A 19,388-nucleotide genomic window follows, 5' to 3' on the forward strand; every position below is an offset into this window, starting at 1 on the left:
CTTGGCCCGACACTCCTCTCTGGATCATCTGTATAGTCAGGAAACCTACACCAGACTATTGTTTATTGACTACAGTTCTGCTTTCAATACTATTATTTCAAACAAACTCATCAGCAAACTCTGGACCATGGTAGTTAATGCATCCACCTGCAAATGACCAACAGACCACAATCAATAAGGAAAGGCAGCAAGAACTCTGCCATGATTATTCTACATACTGGTGCTCCACAAGTTTGCATCCTCAGCCCCCTACTGTACTTCTTGTATGGTCATGACTGCGTGGTCAGATTCTGTTCTAACTTAGATATCACTGTAGTGGGCCGCATCTCAAAAGAGTACAAAGAGAGAGACTTTAGGTAACAACAATCCTTCCCTCAACTTCAACAAAAAAATGTTGGTCATTGACTTCAGAACGGGGGTGGGGGGGCATTGCACATGCTCCTGTCTACATCAATGCTGATGAAGTTGAGAACTTTAAGTTCCAAGGTATGAATATATCCAGTATGTCACGATCAAGAAAGCTCACCAATGACACTAAATCCTTCAAGCAGCTAAAGAAATTCAGCACTTCCCCATTGACTTTAAATGAGTTTTATCAATGCATCATAGTAAACATTGTGTCTGGATGCAAAGTATGTGACAGCAAGAAACTGCAGTGTGTTGTGGACACAGCACAGCACATTACAGGAACAACCCTGCTCTCTATGGACTATCTCTATACTTCGCTGCCTCAGTAAAGCAGCGTATTCATAGACTCCACCAACCTCACTTCTCCCCTCTCTCATCAGGCAGAAAATACAAACTTCTGAAAGCATGTACCACCAGGCTCTAGGACAGCCTTGATGCCACTATTAATGAACTCTCGAATAGGCCTCTTGAACAATAAGGTGGAGTCTTGGCCTCAGAATCTACTATGTTATGATCTTGCACTCTTTTTTTGGTAGGTTTTATGCTCTATTCTGCATTGTTATTGTTTTACCTTAGCTTCTAGCTCAATACACTGTGTAGGAGCCATGTATATATTTTCTATGTCCGTACTGCATTTTGTGCTGCACATTTATTATGGGTAATTTGTCACATGGGTTGGGGGGCATGGCAGGAGAGTATAGTTACGTATTCATACTTTGTCTATAGTCCAGTTTTAATCTGGTTAAGGTTAGAGGCAGCTGGGAATAATTTTGTTTTGGTTGATTGCTTCGCTTAGTTATGCATTGCTTCATTTATTGTTTAAATATGTTTAAACTTGCCTGGCTTAAGTATGTTTGAATACACTAAGATTGTACACCTTGTTATATTGCTTGTTTAGTTTCAATAGTTTTATCATTAGAAGATAGTGCACCTTTGCTAGTTTCTCAATTAAGTAACAAGTGCACTTCCCTCGACGTTGGAACTTCAATATTGTGGAAAGTGCATCATACAGCATCAACACCCCCCCTCCCCCCGCCCCCAACCACGCTTGGTCTCGTGAGTGGTTTTGGACTGCTTTAAAGTAACTGCTACAATCTGATCTGTACAAATAGTAAGACAAACTTTTCACTGTATCTTGGTACAGGTGACAATAATAAACCAATACAACACAAAAACATGCATTAATATATAATAATTATAAAGAAAAAAAGAGTAATTATTCTATTCTAAAACAAAAAGCAAAGACCTAAAGCTATTCCACTTCAGCCTACCTTCATGCCCAGACTCAACTACTCAAATGTTTTCCTGACCAACGTCTACCTTTTAGTTCTTCTAATGCGTTTTCATTCCATTCCAGTTGAAATTTAAAGTTTCAGCCTTCTGTTCAAATTCTTACCATCTTTTCTGAAACCTCCACAATTCTGTCTTTAAATAACTAAGCCTCTCCAGTTTCTTTCTTCTTTGGGGCCCTTCTTATAAGCCTTTTAACCACCTTTCACATCATTTTCCTTTAGCTGTATTGTTTTACCTTCATAATGTTAATTACCTGAGGTATTGTTATCAGTTCACTACATATGCCTTAAGTTAAAAATACTGCTATCATTTTCCTACATGTAATCAAAAGTTAGTATGTTTTCAATATCGTGAAGGATGCTGTTTGGGTTTTTTTAAAATTACTGACAAATATTGCCAAACCAGTTAAAATTGCACAGGAGCCACTGACTCATTGGTGATCAACCAATACACAGGACATCCCACATCCCACTAAGCAGCTCTGTGAATATAACATCCATTCAAGTTCAAACCAAAGAATGCAATTTCATCCATGAGACTGACACAGTGGCCTGCTGTGTGATGAGTTGAGATTGAGGCTATGGGCCTACTCTGGCTGCACCAGGACCCGGGTCTATGGGCTCTGTTTGATTCAGAATGTTGTTGCTTGCTTTTATTGTTTGCGTGAATTGTGTCTTTTCTCTCTCTCTCCCCCCCCTCCCCCCCCCCCGTATTATGTATTGGTCTTTTTTAAAAATTGAGTTCTTTTGAGTTTCTTGCTTCATGGCTGCCTGCAAGCAGGTGAATCACAAGTTGTACAATTTATACATTCTTTTATAATAAATATACTTTGAATCCTTTGGTGTAGTTTTCAGTCATGGAGCTTTCACAGGGAAAGAAACCCAAGTTAGATCCTCCCTCCATGTGCTGTGTGGAGTTTGCATATCCTTTACAGCAAATAAACAGCAAGAGGAAACCTTCAAATTTCTTGCTTAAAGGATAACACATCTGATTAAGCAGTGATAAGCAGTTTATAGTGGTGCAGAAGAGACATAATGATGCTCCACATTGAGTGGTTCAGCAATGTGGGCCTCTCGAAAGAAAGTAAATTAATTGACCTTATTGTAAGAGGTTTACAATACTTAATGCAACTTTATAGGAAGTAACTGAATTAACAAAAAATCTTTCAAGTCAATCAGTTTTCCAACAATGTAGAACATCATCATGCAGCACTTCCACAATAATATTGTTCATCACAGTACTAGGGTCCACCTCAAGAGAAGCACATATAAATCCCAAGTCATGAACTGTCAATTTCTTCTCCTTCCTCTGACATGGTAAGGATTTTAGACTCTTTCAATCCCCAAGCATGCCCACTGTCTCTTGCTTCCTTTAGTACATAATCTTACTCCACTTTGCCACTTAACAGCATAAAGTGCAGTCTTTAAAAATGTTAAGGTTACATGACCTAAGAATGCATAAAAGGAGCTAAAAAGTTTTAAAATTACTAAGATTAACAGAAATATTCCAACATGTAAAGATTTTAAATGGCTGGCAGTTGACCCTCTCATCTCAGTTGCAAAAATGTAATAGCATACAAGCACTGTAACATCCACTCCAAAGTGGTATCAGGGATATTTCCAGTATGAAAATTCACAAAGGCAGTATGAAAACAGACCTTTAAAAAAAGCAAAACAAAATAAAAACGTCTGTTAACATGTTTCAGTGTGTTAACGTCTACACTTTTTACATTGCTCTGAAATGAACAAAAAACAGAATTATTTATTTCAAGACCATCTGCAGCATTGACATCAGTTCAACAGAAAAATAAACCAGAGCCAACTGCCCTCGAAACTGAGAAACCTACTTCTCCAAAATCTTTGGCAAGCTAAGTGTCTTCTAAAGCAGAAAATTTCTCCTTAACAGATAAACTGAATTCAAAGAAGAGATTAATATTTAAAATATGGAGGTTGCTCTCAGCAGGTTCCTGTATCCTTGGAACAAACACACTTAAGAGACTTTGAAACTGTCACTCAGCAGCAGCTACTTTGATTTTTTTAAAATATGCAAGAAAACATGGGCATTTCACATTCAAAGGTACAGATATGAATTAGTCTACTTTAACTGGAGAACAAAGCAAACAGCTGATAATTTTAACCTAGCAACAAGAAACATGATTTTTAACATCATGCACTGATTGAGAACAATGATTTCCTAACAAAAAAAAAAATCAGGAATTAGCTTCAAACTTTCCTTCTTTTAAAACTGGAAAATAGGCATGGAAGAAATACAGATAGCCTTAAACAGTTTACTTACTGGCTTCTTTGATCAAGGCTCTTTCAAATCAATCCGTTAATTATGATATACTGATTATTTTGTTCTGTACCTTACAATATTTAACTTATGCACTTAAGTTTGTTATTTACGTGTGATTCATCTGAAGATTTTATCCTTACGCAAATTATTTTGTGTTATGTGTATTACTGTACTTTACACCCTGGTTCAGAGAAACAGCATCTTGTTTATTGCACACATGTATATAGTTAAGATTTCTCATAAAATATTCATATTACAAACTTAGCTCTGGTTAGCTGCAATTATATCAAGTCATAAAACAGTACATGTTAAATATTGGCTAGTAATAACAACTTTAGTCCAGATAGTCTGGAAAAAAAATCACCTTATGGCTGATACCAAAAATTATAAATAATTTTGCACACACTTGCTTCATTTTGATTTTTTTGTCAGAATATTGTTGCAAAACAGCACATCTGAAAAACGGTGATACCAACTATGCCTTGAACAAGCAAAATTGCCATACAAAGGGAACACAAGTAAGCTTCAAATACTAAAATAAAGTTATTACCTTAATAATGTGTCTGGCTTGCTGAGCTGATTATTAGGTATACAGTTTTCCATTATTTCCTTATGTGTACTCATGCTCTTGCTAGTGCATTTTTGCTTCTTTTCATTCTTAGAGGAAGAGGAGGAAGGAATGCTGCCATTGGACGTGCAGTGACTTCTGGGTGAAGAATTTACTCCCCCAGTAGCGTTCTTGTAATTTTTTGAAGAAGCCGTAAATGAGTCCTCTTTCAAGAGATTCTCTGTGCTTCCTACAAGCTCATTATTCAATCTTTTATTGATATGGTTTTCCATGTACTCAATTTCTTGTATTTTTGAGTCTACAGGTTGCAAAATATTATTGTTAATCCCAAGGTTGGGTTTTTTGGCTTCTTTGTCCTTATCTTTCCCTTTTTCTTTGTATTCTAGTTCTGGTAAAGCTGTTGCTAATTTTCTACCTGCTGGAATTCCTCCATTGTGTTGAGTGAGTTGCGCAGAATCCATATCTGTGATTCCTTTGGCTGCAGCAGCTGAGAGGAGAGAACAAAGTGAGTACACCAAAGAAAAGCAAGCTTGCACAAGACCCATAAGTGAGAAGTTATGCCCTTTCAATCCCAACTTAGAAAACTGAAATATTTAAAATAGTTCATAAAGGAACCCACAGGGAGAAGCAGCTATTACGATTAATGAAAGATTTTATTGCCATTCCACTTACGTTAAAAAAACATATTACAAACTACTGCATATTTAATAAATATTTATTTGACATTTGAATGAAGCCGAATTCTAACTTTATATTCTTCACATTCTCAGTTCCTTCAAAAGATAGCTTCCCTATGAACAATTCATGAACACCATTTGAACATTTAAAAACACTGCAATTAGATAATTTCTCAGTCTTCTACATACAAGTTCATGCAATCTGTGCTCGTAGTTTAAACAGAAGCACCAATAGTATTCCACCACAGTATACAAATAATAGAATTCTCTACCATCCATTTAGAAGTGTGTTAAGTATGCCAAGTCTGGACACTGTATAGGCCTTGCAACTTTATTACACAATGCGATGTTCCATTGACAATACCCAAATAATCAAAAAAATCCTTCATGTTTGATCTTGAGATAGCCAGAAGGTTAATAAGGAATCAAATGAAAACATTATGGCCTAAGGCACTGTCACAAGTGCAGCGATGATCGACTTCCAGCCTTCACTTGGCCTTTTCATGATACAAGCTGGAGATGAACCACTCCCATATTCCCGTTTTTTCCTTCCTTTCCCTCTCCCATCAACAATGTTTCCCAGTAGTTTTATACCTCGTTGCCTTGTTTGATCAAAATCTTCTTTTATGTTAGGGCACACTTACCTCATGAATTGAGATCCTTTGTCCATGGTAGAATGGATCAAGCTTACAAGTGCTTCTGGTAGAACCCAAAATGAGTACCATGCTCTACTCGTTTTGCACTAGCACAGCTCCAATGCAAACCAACATTACTGCCATTAGCTGAATCAAAGGTGATGACTAATCAGCATAAATGAGGGAAATTGAAAATCTGGCTGAGTGGTGCCACAACTGCTCTCTTTCACAATGTCAGCTCATTTTTTGACATCAGGAGGAGGAAACCAGAAGTCCCTGAACCAACCCTTGTTGGAGGAATCAGAGACAGAGAAAGCCAGCAGCTTTAAATTGTGTGGGAGACAGCAGTCATGGCACACAAATAAAAATGGTTGAACTGTAAGAGTGTGTGTGTTCTGGGCCTGGTTATTTTAGTTATTTTATCATCGGCAACCCTTTTTTTTGTGTGCATGCCTGATGCTGCAGCTAGCATGCTTTCGTTGAACCAGAATGGGGCCTCCGGCAAGATATTAATCACAGATTGACAAATATGCCATATAACAAGGTTACAACTGGTGGTCCATTACAATTCTGATGACTCAAAGCCCTTCATGGTTGTCCAGTTTTAAGCTGCGAGATCTGTTCTGAAATCATCTCAATTAGCACAGAGACAGTATCATGCAACATAACCCAGGGTGCCCTGAGTGTGCAGGTAAGACATTATCTCCACAAGGCCTTGTTAGGATAATTTCTAGCAATATGATGGGCAGATGCGATTGTGTGGGTTGATTAACTGCCCTTGGTTCTCCTGCCACCTGTGGCAGATCGGGACTCTGTTCAACAGTTTCAACCTTCAAGACAAACTACTAAGTCACTTGGCATGCCTGCTCACAGAATATACTTTATACCACTGCTACACTCAACCCAAGCAGTGTTCAATATGAAACAGTTTATTTGTACTAATTTTTCACTGGTAATCAACAGGTGATTCCCACGCCTATGTCTGACATCAAGTGCTCCTGAGGTAACACTGAGCACACCCAGAGACACTCCTATTCTACCAAATACAGCTGAAACTTGCTACGTAGGGTTCACTCAGCTAGTAAGGTACATGTGGAAATCTCAAGAGGAGTCTGGAGCACTGGCTGTAAGATGAGGTTCTGTGAATGAGTATGACTATATCAAACTGTGTGCTTTAATTACAAGGCCAGTCACAAGTGCACCAATAATTGGACCATGTGTACTAGAGAAATGGAAAAAAATGTTGAAGCTTTGCAAGTGACAAAACCAAAAGGAAGAAATTCTGGTAAAATAATTGAAAAGAATATACCTGGTAGCTAGCCTACACTCAAGCCATTAACAAAATCTGAATATAATATAGACCCTTTCGAATTATCTCTATTTCTGCATAGATATAACCTAAAATGTGATCAGATCTTCACATGTCCTAAAACTAGATAAAGAGAACCCAATTAAATAAATAACAAAAAAAACATTATATTTGTTCACTTATTTATTACGAAAATTACCCATTACATGTACTTGTTGGAAAAAGCATGTGAACCTCTGGGGTACTGCCTTCTACAAAAGCTGATTGGAATGCCTGACTCCAAATAATGAGATGAGATTGGAGGTGTGGGTTGTAGAGCTGCCCTGTCCTATAGAAAAGAGAGTCAGGTTACTAACAGAGCCTGCTCTTCAAGAAAGATCTGTTTATGTGCACCATGCCTCAATCAAAACAACTTTCAGAGGACCTCAGAAGAACTGTAGAGATGCACGAACCTGGAAAAGATGACAAAGCCACTTCTAAAGACCTGAGTGTTCATCTGTCCACAGTACGAGAAATTGTATACAAATGGAGGAAATTCAGTACTGTTGCTACTCTCTCTAGCAGTGGCATCCTGTAAAGATCACACCAAGAGTACAACGTGCAATGCTGACGGATGTGAAAAAGATCTCAAGGGTAACAGTAAACACTTGCAGAAATCTCTAACACTTGCTAAAGCCTCTGTTCATGTGTCCACTAAGAAAAACACAAAACAAGAATGGTGTTCATGCAAGGACACCACGGAGGAAACCACCGCTCTCCAAAAAACATTGCTGCATGTGTCAAGTTTGAAAAAGACCACCTTGATGTTCTATGTTTCTCGGACAAAGCTTGGTGCTCAGATGAAACAAAAAAGTTGAACTTTTTGGCAGAAATACACGTTGCTATGTTTGGGGAAAGAGGGCACTGCAGACCAACACCATATCCACATCCAAACTGTGAAGCATGGTGGAAGGAGCATCGTAGTTTGGGACTGCTTTGGTTGAAGTTATTGCTGTACAAGGGAGTCACAGCAGTTACTAAAAGCAAAGGTTCACATAGCTTTTCCAACAAATAAATGTAATTTTGGATAATTTTTCACAATAAATAAATGAACAAGTATAATGAACAAATGAACAAGTCATATTATGCAGAAAGAGAGAAAATTCTGCAGGGTTCACAAACTTTCTAGCACCACTATAGTTCACTCATTTCTGTGCCATGATATCTGGTAACTTTAATAATACATTTATTTTAAATGCACAGAACAAAATGTCAGGAGCCTACTGCAGATTACTCAAGAATCAGGACTCTCATGACTAAAATTGCTCAGTTAATGCAGGTGCAACACAAGATGAATTTTTGGGACCATTTCTGATTTAGTGACTTTTGCTAATAAATAACTGATTTCACTAATGAAATACAAAAAAAAAATTCTGCCATCTTCACTTTACGTTAATTAGTAACTTTTACTAGGAACTATTTAAGGAGTACCCTCAATCACTATCTTAATATGCCAAATGACAGGTTTAACTTGTTTAAGAGGATACTCCTTACTGATTTTCAATGATAAGTAAAGAATTACTTCTATGGTCTCAATTCTCTTTCATTAAGTTCACCAGGTTTTGTCAACTTCACAATCAACTTTGCCACCATATTCTGGAGTATCATTTAGAAATTCACCTAATGGCACATCTAAGTTCTCAACAAAACTAACAGATGTGATTTTTCTTAAGAAATAACCATCTGTAATTCATTGTACTAGGATTCAACGATGGATGAGATGTAGAGTGATGTTTTGGCTAAATGGAGTTTTATACAACTGACACGTCACTGTTGCAAGACAGAAGTGGAAAGAGGCATCTTTTCACCTCACCTCTTTAAGGTCACTAAACTAGAAAATGTGCTAACTTTAGAATGGTGGTGAATATTTTGCTAACTTATTTTATAGTGCATACAATTCTGACGATTAGCACACTGTCCACAAGCAGTATCTCAATAAATGCTTACCTTCTTCAGCTTCTCTTTCTTGCCTCTGTAACATCTGTTGCTCTGGAGGCAAAGCCTGTTGCAGGAGCTGCATGTAGAACTCATTCTCCTTCTGGACTTCCTTCTGTTTTCTTAATCGCATTTTGTAGCTTACGTAACTTTTGAAGCCAAATCCCAGTGTCACCACAGGATAGCCAATGCTTTATTTATGGGATGAGAACAGAATAAGTCAATCCTCTGAACAAGTTAATTCACATTTTCCAAGCAGTTATCACCTTTTAAAAGTCAGACCAATAAGAATAATTTTCACTTAGTTTTAATCACTTTTCCATAAAATAGATGGAATGGGTTAAATTTCTATTGAATTTTGTGAAGAATATATCTCAAAGTCTTTTTTATTAAATCTTTTCAGTTTAAGATGGCGCTGGTGAAGCACAGTGATGCCTTGCTGGCAGCAAACAAAACTACTGACTACTCTATTAATCATACTTTTTCTGGAAAATGATCACTGCAGTCAATAACCTGTAACTTCCCTAACCGCCTGTACGACCTGACATTTTTGTGGTGTGAACTGAAGTCTCAAAGATGCAGGACAGTTGTGGCGTGGTGTGTATGGACTGAAGTGAGGTGGCAAGGCCCAGGCCCAAGGACAAGGAATGAGCCATTATTTGGCAATTGCAGGAGTGGGCTTGCAGCTGCTTCAAAGTGGCAGATCTGAGATGAGGCAGCGTCGAGACAGAAGGGCCCGAGCTCGAGAGCGAGGAACAAGCTGATGTTTAGCCAATTAAAGCGCCGGACCAGATCAGAAAGGTCGGGTACAGGCCGAATCGAAGCAGCAGGGTCCAAGTCCAAGAGCGAGGAACGACCTGAAGAGTGGCCGATTTAAGCGCCAGGTTAGATTGACCTTTTCAGGGTGGCAGGGCCATAGACGAGGGACAGGCTGGCGTTTAGCTTGCTGCTCAGTGAGGTTTACTCGTCTCTGCACTGAACTTAGGCTGTGGCTTGAAGCTAACGGGCTCCCGGACTAGATGCAGTGATGACTGGCTTCATGGCTGTGAACTCGCTTTCGTGAACTTTAGTTCTGAATGTTACTTGCTTACTTTTATGGTTCGCACAATTTGGTTTTTTTTTGCATATTGGGTGGTTGACCGTCTTCTTTTTTAAAATGGGTTATAGTGTTCCTTTGTTTTGTTTTGCCTGAAAGGAGACAAATCTCAAGGTTGTATATTGTATACATAAATGCACTTTGAGCCTTATACAAAGTACACATCAGAGCAGTGTAGCGAAGCTACCTGGAGAAATAATAATGTAACCCAGAAAGCACAGAAACAGAGCTGGATAATAAATATGTATGAAGTAATTTTCCACAACCTTTCAATTTCTCCATTACTAAAGGTACCAATTCTTGCTGGTCTATTCTTGCACATCCACAAGAAATAACAGAGGCAGTCATTCTTGTATGCACTTTTCAGCAGTTAACAGGTTATGGCAAGGGAGATTTCTCCAGCTTTTCAAGATTCAGAGTTAACCAGTAGTATATTAATTATGAAAAATATGCCCAAGGCTTAGCTTGACAACCTTTAAGACTGCATGGTTCACCATGTTATAGAATATATCTGGTGATCCCTCAAATTAGGCCCAATATCATGGACTTGAACTCTTGGAGAAGAAAAAAAAATCAAATGATTGTATCAAAAACTTAAATAGCTCCAGGATAGAGTTTGGTTAAGACTTAAACTATCTTTATCACCATTCAGAATGCACACAAGCTACACAATTACAAAATGAATCTGTCCACCAAGTGAATGCCAACCATCAAACATATACTGATCTGATTGTTAAAAGCACTTTGTACGAGGTTCCCAACCTTTTTTATGTCATACAAATCAGCAAGGGGTTCGTGGACCCCAAGTTAGGAACCCCTGCTCTACACAGAGGCCCTTGATTACTGGTGTTCATCAGGAGTCAGTGCTAGGCCTATTACTATTTGTCAGTCATATCAATGATTTTGATGAGAATGTACAAGCCAAGATTACTAAAGTTGCAGATGATCCTACAGTGGGCAGTATCATTGACAGTGAAGATGGTTATCAGAATTTACAGAGGGATCTTGATTACCTGGGTAAATGTCAAATGGGTGTTTAATTTGAATAAGAGCAAGGTGTTGCATTTTGGGAAGGTGAATCAGGATAGGATATTCCGTCACGGGAGAGCCCTGGGGACTGTTGCAGAAAAGAGGGGGTTGGGAATACAAGTACATGGTTCGCTGAAAGTGGCATCACAGGTAGACAGGGTGAAGGTTTTTGGCTTGCTAGCCTTCATCAGTCTGGGTATTGTAGAGCTTGCATTTGCAATACAGAATGGCAGCAGTAAAACCAAGTTTACTCAAGCTGATCATTCAGGGATATTGCACTCATGTTACTGGATTATACACAGATCCTGAAAAGGTAATCATAATTAAATACACTGTCATCAATGGATGTTAAGAAAAATACTAACTTACCAGTGTGCAGCAAAAGGGCGACAAAGATCCACATGAAAATTTTTTAAATCTTTAAATCTGATTGCTGCTTCTATATAAACAAATAATATCCACAGTGATACAGTTGGTAAACAAACTCCCCTTTCTGAAAAAGAAAAATAAGTATTACCTCATCACCAAAAAATAAATACAATACAATGGCTTGTCACAGATATAAAAAGCAAAAAGTGATTAAGGTAACTTCCATTTATTTGTTCATCAACCACGACTTGATGCAAAATGGAAAATCAGATTCCAATGTAGGAAAATGCAAATTTGCTGTATATCAAACAGGGGAAAAAAAGGGTCTTAAAAAGACATTCCTTGCTGTGCTCTGTGTTAAAATAAATTTGGATAAGCTGAATAGCACCAAATAAAAATTTGTATTTAAATTTCAGAAACCAGAGACATCAAATAAAGATGTGAATTGTTTCAATTCTTTAAACAATATGACATTAATATTTAATAAACTTATTTGTTTCAATTTCCTCTTATGGTGTGATTCCTAAGATAACATCTATCTCCAAATTCAGCAGTTAGATTAAAAAAAATTGCAGAAGGTACTGCTACTCTAGTGTACAGCAAATATGTTAGAGGAAGTAATGAAAACTTTTTTTTAAAGGAAACTTGCGAAAGTTAACTGAAAATTAAATGAAAAGTTAAGAGATGATATAAAGAAAGACCCATATATCAATACAGATGTGATTGCTGAGGTGAAATTGAAGTCTCTGTAGTTCTATCTTAATTTTTTTTTTAAAAGAAGCAATTTTAATTCTGGCACTTCTGAATTAATCTGAAAGCTTTTGAGTACAAATTTGCCTGTTCACTCAGAGGGGTTCAAATGAGGTAATAGACATGTTCATATTTTATACTGCAGACACATCTGCAACTTACACTTTAACCAAATCTGAATATTTAGTTCACATCACAACTTTGGAGATTTGTACTCCTCCCTTCTATTAACTTCTTTTATACACACACTGCAACATAGTCACAAAACTTCAATTTCTTGGAGTTGAAAAAGTGAAAAATTAAAATTGATTCAGCCAGAGTTATCCTTCTTGACCCTTTCAGGATTAACAGCTTGCCTCAATGCACTGTTGTCCCAGATGAATTAGTTGACATTAACGGCATTATCATAGAACTTTGGGCCAACCTGTGACTTGAATACCTTTTTACATTGTGTTAAAGCCAAAGGACTCTATGCACATTAACACAGTGGATACGATTGTTAAAATGATGGAGGTTAAGAAACATTTAAAAAAAGAGCAATGAGATGCTCAGGAAAGGGGATGTGCCAATCCAACTTGAAATCTATCTTTCATTTTTTTGTTGAGACTTTTCACTCAAATTAAAACCAACTTAAAAATTAAAGACTTTTAAAATTGAGGAAGGACTCTTTGAGATAGAGCTGGACAACACAGAAATAGACCATTTGCCCATCCAGTCTATGCCAAACTGTTATTCTGCCTAGTTAACCTGCACCTGAACTATCACCTTCCATACCCCTCACACCTATATACTTAACAAACCTCTATTAAATGTTCCAGTTGAACCCTCATCCACCACATCCGTTGGCAGCTTATTCCACACTTGCACAACCGTGAGTGAAGTTCCCGCTAAATATTTCACCTTACACCCTTAACCCATGACCTCTATTTTAGTCTCATACAACATCAGTGGAAAAAGCCTGATTACACTTACCCTAACTATATCCCTCAAGTTTGTATACCTCTAACAAATCTCCCTGCATTCTCCTACTGTGCCAGGGAATAATCTCGTAACCTATCCAATCTTTCCCTGTAACCAAGACCCTCAAGTCCTGGCAACATCTTTGAAAATTCTCCCCGTACTGTTTGCTTGAACAGAAATCTGTTACTAGACAATAAAGATTAAGGGATCCAATATTGTGGCATGAAGTAAAAGGCAGACATCATAATATTCCATCTGATTTCCTACATGTCAGAATTGTTATTTAAGATCTGTTTGAACTGCAAATTATGCATTCAATTAATAAAGCTTTGTCCTACAATAAATTCACACTGATGGTAACGTAAGTGTTTTTAGTATTTTTAGCATTCCATATCCTCGCTAGAGCTAGCAGATCATTTTACAAGCTGAAAGAGAAACCTACCAGGTCAGCCAGAAAGCCTACGTCAATGAAATTCAGCACATTAATAGATTTTGGTTCCATTAAAGGATAGTACTTTATCATAGAGTCACAGACTACTGTATCATGTAAAGAGGCCTCATGGACCAACTCTGTGGGGCCTGTTTCCAAATAAATACCTATCTAGGCTGGTATAATTTGCACATGTTTGGTCTAGCCATCTAAAACTTTTCCTATCTATATATCTGTCTAGGTATATTTTCAAAGTTTTAATAAGTTTGCCCTTCTCTGGTAGCTCACTCCATATATCCACCAGCCTCATCGTGAAGTTGCACCTTAGGGCCCTTTTAAATCTATCTTACCTTAAACCAGGGGTTCTCAACCTTTTTTATGCCATGGAACTCTACCATTAACCAAGGGGTTGGGAACCCTTGCCTTAAACCTATGCCCTCTAGTCTTTGATTCCCTTTTCCTCAGAGAAGGGTTGTATACATTCAGTCTATGCATCATGATCTTAGCAAAGCACGTGACTGTAAAATAACAATGGATTTTTATAAATTATTAAATAATTGCTGCGGAGGACAGATTGACACAAAGGAAAGCCAAATCCTTCCTGGTTATACAATCAATTCAAGCTAATTGCCTTAATCTTCACCTTCATAAAGGACTAAACTGAATCTACATTTCATTATCAAGAATAGAACTGTACAGCACAGTACAGGCCTTTCAACCCACAATGTTGTGCTAGTCTTTTTAACCTACTCAAATATCGATCTAACTCTTCCCTCCCACTGCACTTCATTTTTCTCTCATCCACAAACCTACCTAAAAGTCACTTAAATGTCCCTAACATATCTGCCTCTACCACCACCCCTAGCTGTGTGTTCACACATCCACTACTCTATATAAAAAAACTACTTCTGACATCCCCACTACACTTTCCTCTCTGATCCAGGCAATATCCTGGTAAATCTCCTCTGCACCCTCTCTAAAGTTTCCACATCTTTCCTATAATGAGGTGACCAGAGCTGAACAAATGTGGTTTAACCAGCATTATATAGAGCTTCAACATTATTTTATGACTCTTGACGAACGAAGGTCAACACAGCATATGCAATTTTAACCACCATAACAATTTGCATGGCAACTTTTGAGAGATCTATGAACATAGGCCTTGGATCCCTCTGTACCCCAACACTGCTAAGAATCCTGCCATTAACCCTATATTCTGCCTTCAAGTTCAACCTTTCAAAGTGAGTCACTTCAGTTTTCCAGATTGAACTCCATCTGCCACTTCTCAGCCCATCTCTGTGTCCTATCAATGTCCTAATGGAATCTACAACAACCTTGCACACTATCCACTTAACCACCAACCAGCATGTCATCTGCAAATTTACTAACCCAGTCTTCCACTTCTTCAAAGTCACTTAAAAAAAATCACAAAAAGAGCAGAGGTTTCAATGACTTGCCAGCAGAATATGCTATATCTACGACCACTCTGCCTTCTGTGGGCAAGTCAATTCTGAATCCACACAGCCAAGTTTCCTGGATCCCTCTTCTCATTGCTACCCATCAGGAGGGAGGTACAGAAGCCTGAAGGCACACACACAATAATTCAGGAATAGCTTCTTCCCCTCTGCCATCCGATTTCTGAATGTACATTGAACCCATGAACACTACCTCACTAATTTTCCCTCTTCTTGCACAACTTATTTACTGTTAATATGTATTAAAATATAAATACTACAAACATATTAATATATACATTAAAATATATACTTCTTACTCCAACTTATAGTATAATTATGTATTGCAATGTATTACTGCCACAAAACAACGAATTTCACAACATATGCCAGTGATATTAAATCTGTTTCTGATCCCATGTCTTGACTTTTTGAATGAGGAACGTTATCAGACACCTTACTAAAATCCATATACACTTATTCACTAAACCTATTTTATTGTTACAGTGATAGAGGCTAGAATAGGTCCCAGAATATTACAGAAACATACTTTTGATACCCCACAGAAAAACAGATTTAACAAAACCATGGAATACAGAAAACACATGAACTGAACAACCAATCTAGCTGAACCAGGACAGTGAAGCAAAATTCGCTCAACAACATTAACCCATTGAGCCCAGTTGTGACTGGACATTATGCCTGTGAAGGTTGTTGAAACTGATCCTCTGCTGTGATTCAAAAGAAGTGCATTTCAAAATGTAGTGTAGTAAACATCTATGCTACTGATATTTATGAATGAGCGACCACTTAGTCCATCAGTTGGAAAAGTGGCTGCTCTTTTACAGATCACCATTTTAAAACTAACAGTAAATGTAAGACTGATAGGGTAATGTACAAAAGGTTATGGAAAAAGGTTAAAAAGTGGAATTAAATTCTTCCACATGGAAAGGACACGTTAACCAGGGGCTTAGAGCTAACATTTCAGTCAATGCCCTTCATCATCACTTCTCTCTTCACAGATGCTGCCTGATCTATTCAGTACTTCTGGCAATTTGTGTTTCTGTTTCAGCCAGGGCACTCCCTAAACAATTTAAGCCACTTCAAACTGAAGAAAATGTTTTGCTTGAGGAAATCTACAAAGGGATTGGGAGGAGTACTGGGGGGAGGGGGGAAGACAGAGCAGGAAAAAACAGAATATATATTGTTGTGCTTCAGTATGAATAATGAAGCAGTTTTCATAGTTGACATTTTTTACTAAAATTATCATTGAATATCATTACTCCAACTGTCAGCTTTATATGGTATTGGTCAGACTGCGCTGAAGAGTATCGTGAGAAGTTTTGGGCCCCTTATCTAAGAAAAAATGTGCTGGCATTGGACAAGGTCCAGAGGAGTTTCATGAGAATGATTCCAGGAATAAGCAATTTGAGTCTGGGCCTCTACTTGCCAGAGTTTAGAAGAATGAGGGAGATCTCGTTCAAACCTATCAAACATCGAAGACCTAGTGGGTGTGGAAAGGATATTTCTTATAGTCTAGGACGAGAGAGCATAGCCTCAGAACAGATGGACGTCCATTTAGAACAGAGTTGAAAAATGTCTTTAGCTTAGAGGGTGGTGAATCTGTGGAATTCTCTGTCACAGACAGCTGCAGAAGCCAAGTGATTGGGTATATTTAAAGTGGAGGTTGATAGGTTCTTGATTACTCTGGGCGTCAGAAGTTACGGGGGAGGGCAGGAGAGTAGAGTTGAGGGGGATAATAAATTATCTACGATGGAATGGCAGAACAGACTCAATGGGCTGAATGGTCTAATTCTGCTCTTATGTCTTAAGGCCTTATACTGATAAAGCAAAATACATAATCTATTTTAAGATTATTTTTCAAGCTCTGATATGTAATAAGAATGTAATTTCAATGCCCCATGCAGCAGGTTTCTAAGTTATTACTGTTTGATCAAGGATAACTCTTACAGAGTGTTCATTTCAGTTCTCAGCAGTAATCGTTTTATTGCTATTTGGCATGAGATGCTGTAGTTAATGGCCCAACACACATGATATGGGTTTGCATGGAACATTAGGGGTTTTAAGCACATTTTAAATGGCTAATGATAATACACTTGTGTGTTCATTCAGCTGTGCAAAGAAATGCAGTCAGAACAGAGAAAAAAAACATAAGTTGATAAAGTTAGTTAATATTTAAGTCAAAAGCCACCAAGATGCAACTCATCTTAAGCAGGATCAGAATCGCAAGAATGCCAAATCATCTGCTGCACAATCAATCCAACTGTTAGTTTTTTTTTGAGAAAGTGTATTAAAAATGCTAACTGCAGTTATTCTATTTTCTAGTCAGGAGGAACCTTCCTTCTCATGGTAATGCAGAAATGTGCCTGGTCAGTAAGGCTAAAGAGATACTTAGACTTTTCAATCATCCAATATTGATTTGTATCAAGTCTTAAGTTTGATCATCTACAGTTTATTTTCAAGTATAAGACAACATCCATTGGGGAAAAAAAAACATGAACATACCTGTGTGCCAAACATACTGAACCCATACATAAGTACTGGCAGCAAAGAAAAGCCACTGCACTGGTATGAAGAGTAGGCATATTATATCTGATGTGAAGGCTACACAAACAAAAAATACTGAAAAGGCCTGCAAGAAAAACAGAGTAAAGCAATGCATTACAAGCTTAATCCATGAAGTCTTTTAAATTAATACATTGAGCTTCCTGAAGATCAATTCTAAATTCCTAGGGACAAAATAAATTGTTAAACTGGATTTTCTATCAAAGGAGATCATTATAAAGGGGAATGGCAAGAAGGTACCCAAAAAGAAAAATGATGTAGGTTGAAGAGTGTGGCATTCATTCCCACTCATTTTTTCTATTCATCAATAGATACAAACATTAGATCTCTTCCAAAGCATATTCTCTATGGCAAAATGGCAATCCATAGAATCATATTTTACTATGTCAATATAAGCTGAAAGAACTTTAATAAGCAACTTCATTAGGTAAACTGTTGCTTCAAGTTTATGCATTTAAGAGAAAATTGGACATTTTGTCAAAAACAGGTGCATAATTTGGAAGAAATTCATACCACAGCCAAATATTAACATGTGACATCTGTACAGTAATCAACATGACCTTGTTAAACCGCGAAGTATGTTGGACGATAAGAGCCTGTCATAAATTTAAAGAAATACTTTCATTTGAAATGGTTAGAGTGAAAGAAACCAGAAAAAAATTAGTAATTTCACAGACAAATTTTCCAATGGAAATTACATGATTACAAGTTCTTCCCCTCCCCTCCCTACATACAGTCTCCCCTGAGCCAACTGAAAACAAGATGGTGAGTGAAAACTCCTAAGATACTTCTGGTGACAGGTCAGCAAATCTGTTCCCCAAAAGGATTCATATGAAATTTAACATAGAAAGAAATGGGTATTTGTCACAAAAGATGACATTTCCTTCATGGAATATATTCAAAAGCACCACTTTGGCTACCTTATGACACAAATTATATTTGTTCAGTCAAACATTAGAAATTTTCCCCATTTAGTTTGTACTTTGTACTTTTATAAACTGAACTTACTATACATGTTTCCCAAGTTATATCAAATTTCTCATCAAATGAAGCTAGAATAGAAAGTTCTAAGGTAGCTTCATTTGATGAGAAATTTCGTCAAGTCTAACTTGGGGAAAAATTATATTCCCAAGTATATAAAATTTTATATTTTATATAAAAATTATATTATAATCAACTACATTGCCCTGACCACAGTTCCAGAATTAAAAAGGTTTCAGAAGTTAACCTTTAACACATTCCTTGGCAGAGTGCGCTGAGGAAAGAGACACATTGTCAGACTCTCTCTACTCCAACTGCGATTAACTAATTATTACAGATCCTTACAGTAGATGAATACCCTGCTGAAATTAACCCCACTAAGGTACAATTTATTTGACTGCAGACTGAAGTCAGGCGTCAATAGCACAATTGTGAAAGAAACAGTAGTGGACCCATAAAGCAAGTGAGAAATTTACACATCATACAAGATGGTAAATAGAGATGGCCAGATCTTTCATGTGACAAGTTTTCATGTTCAAGTCAATGAATCATTCAAATGCCTATCTCAAGTATT

General features: G+C 37.4%; 1 protein-coding gene across 2 annotated transcripts in view; it reads right to left on the reverse strand.

Annotated features, from left to right (window-relative positions):
* The window catches only part of maco1b (macoilin 1b), a 97,679-nt gene that overhangs the window by 23,676 nt on the left and 54,615 nt on the right, over positions 1-19,388 (reverse strand). The window contains exons 4-7 of one of the 2 annotated variants that reach the window (XM_073034428.1): positions 17,774-17,900; positions 11,654-11,723; positions 9,172-9,350; positions 4,547-5,051 (exon numbers count right to left, since the gene is read on the reverse strand). In XM_073034428.1, coding sequence (XP_072890529.1) covers positions 4,547-5,051; positions 9,172-9,350; positions 11,654-11,723; positions 17,774-17,900 — 881 coding nt within the window. Of the gene's footprint in view, positions 1-4,546; positions 5,052-9,171; positions 9,351-11,653; positions 11,778-17,773; positions 17,901-19,388 lie in introns of both variants that reach the window. The other variant, XM_073034427.1, reaches the window with a different exon arrangement.

The sequence above is a fragment of the Hemitrygon akajei genome, chromosome 32 (assembly GCF_048418815.1).
Source record: "Hemitrygon akajei chromosome 32, sHemAka1.3, whole genome shotgun sequence".
Lineage (NCBI taxonomy): Eukaryota > Metazoa > Chordata > Chondrichthyes > Myliobatiformes > Dasyatidae > Hemitrygon > Hemitrygon akajei.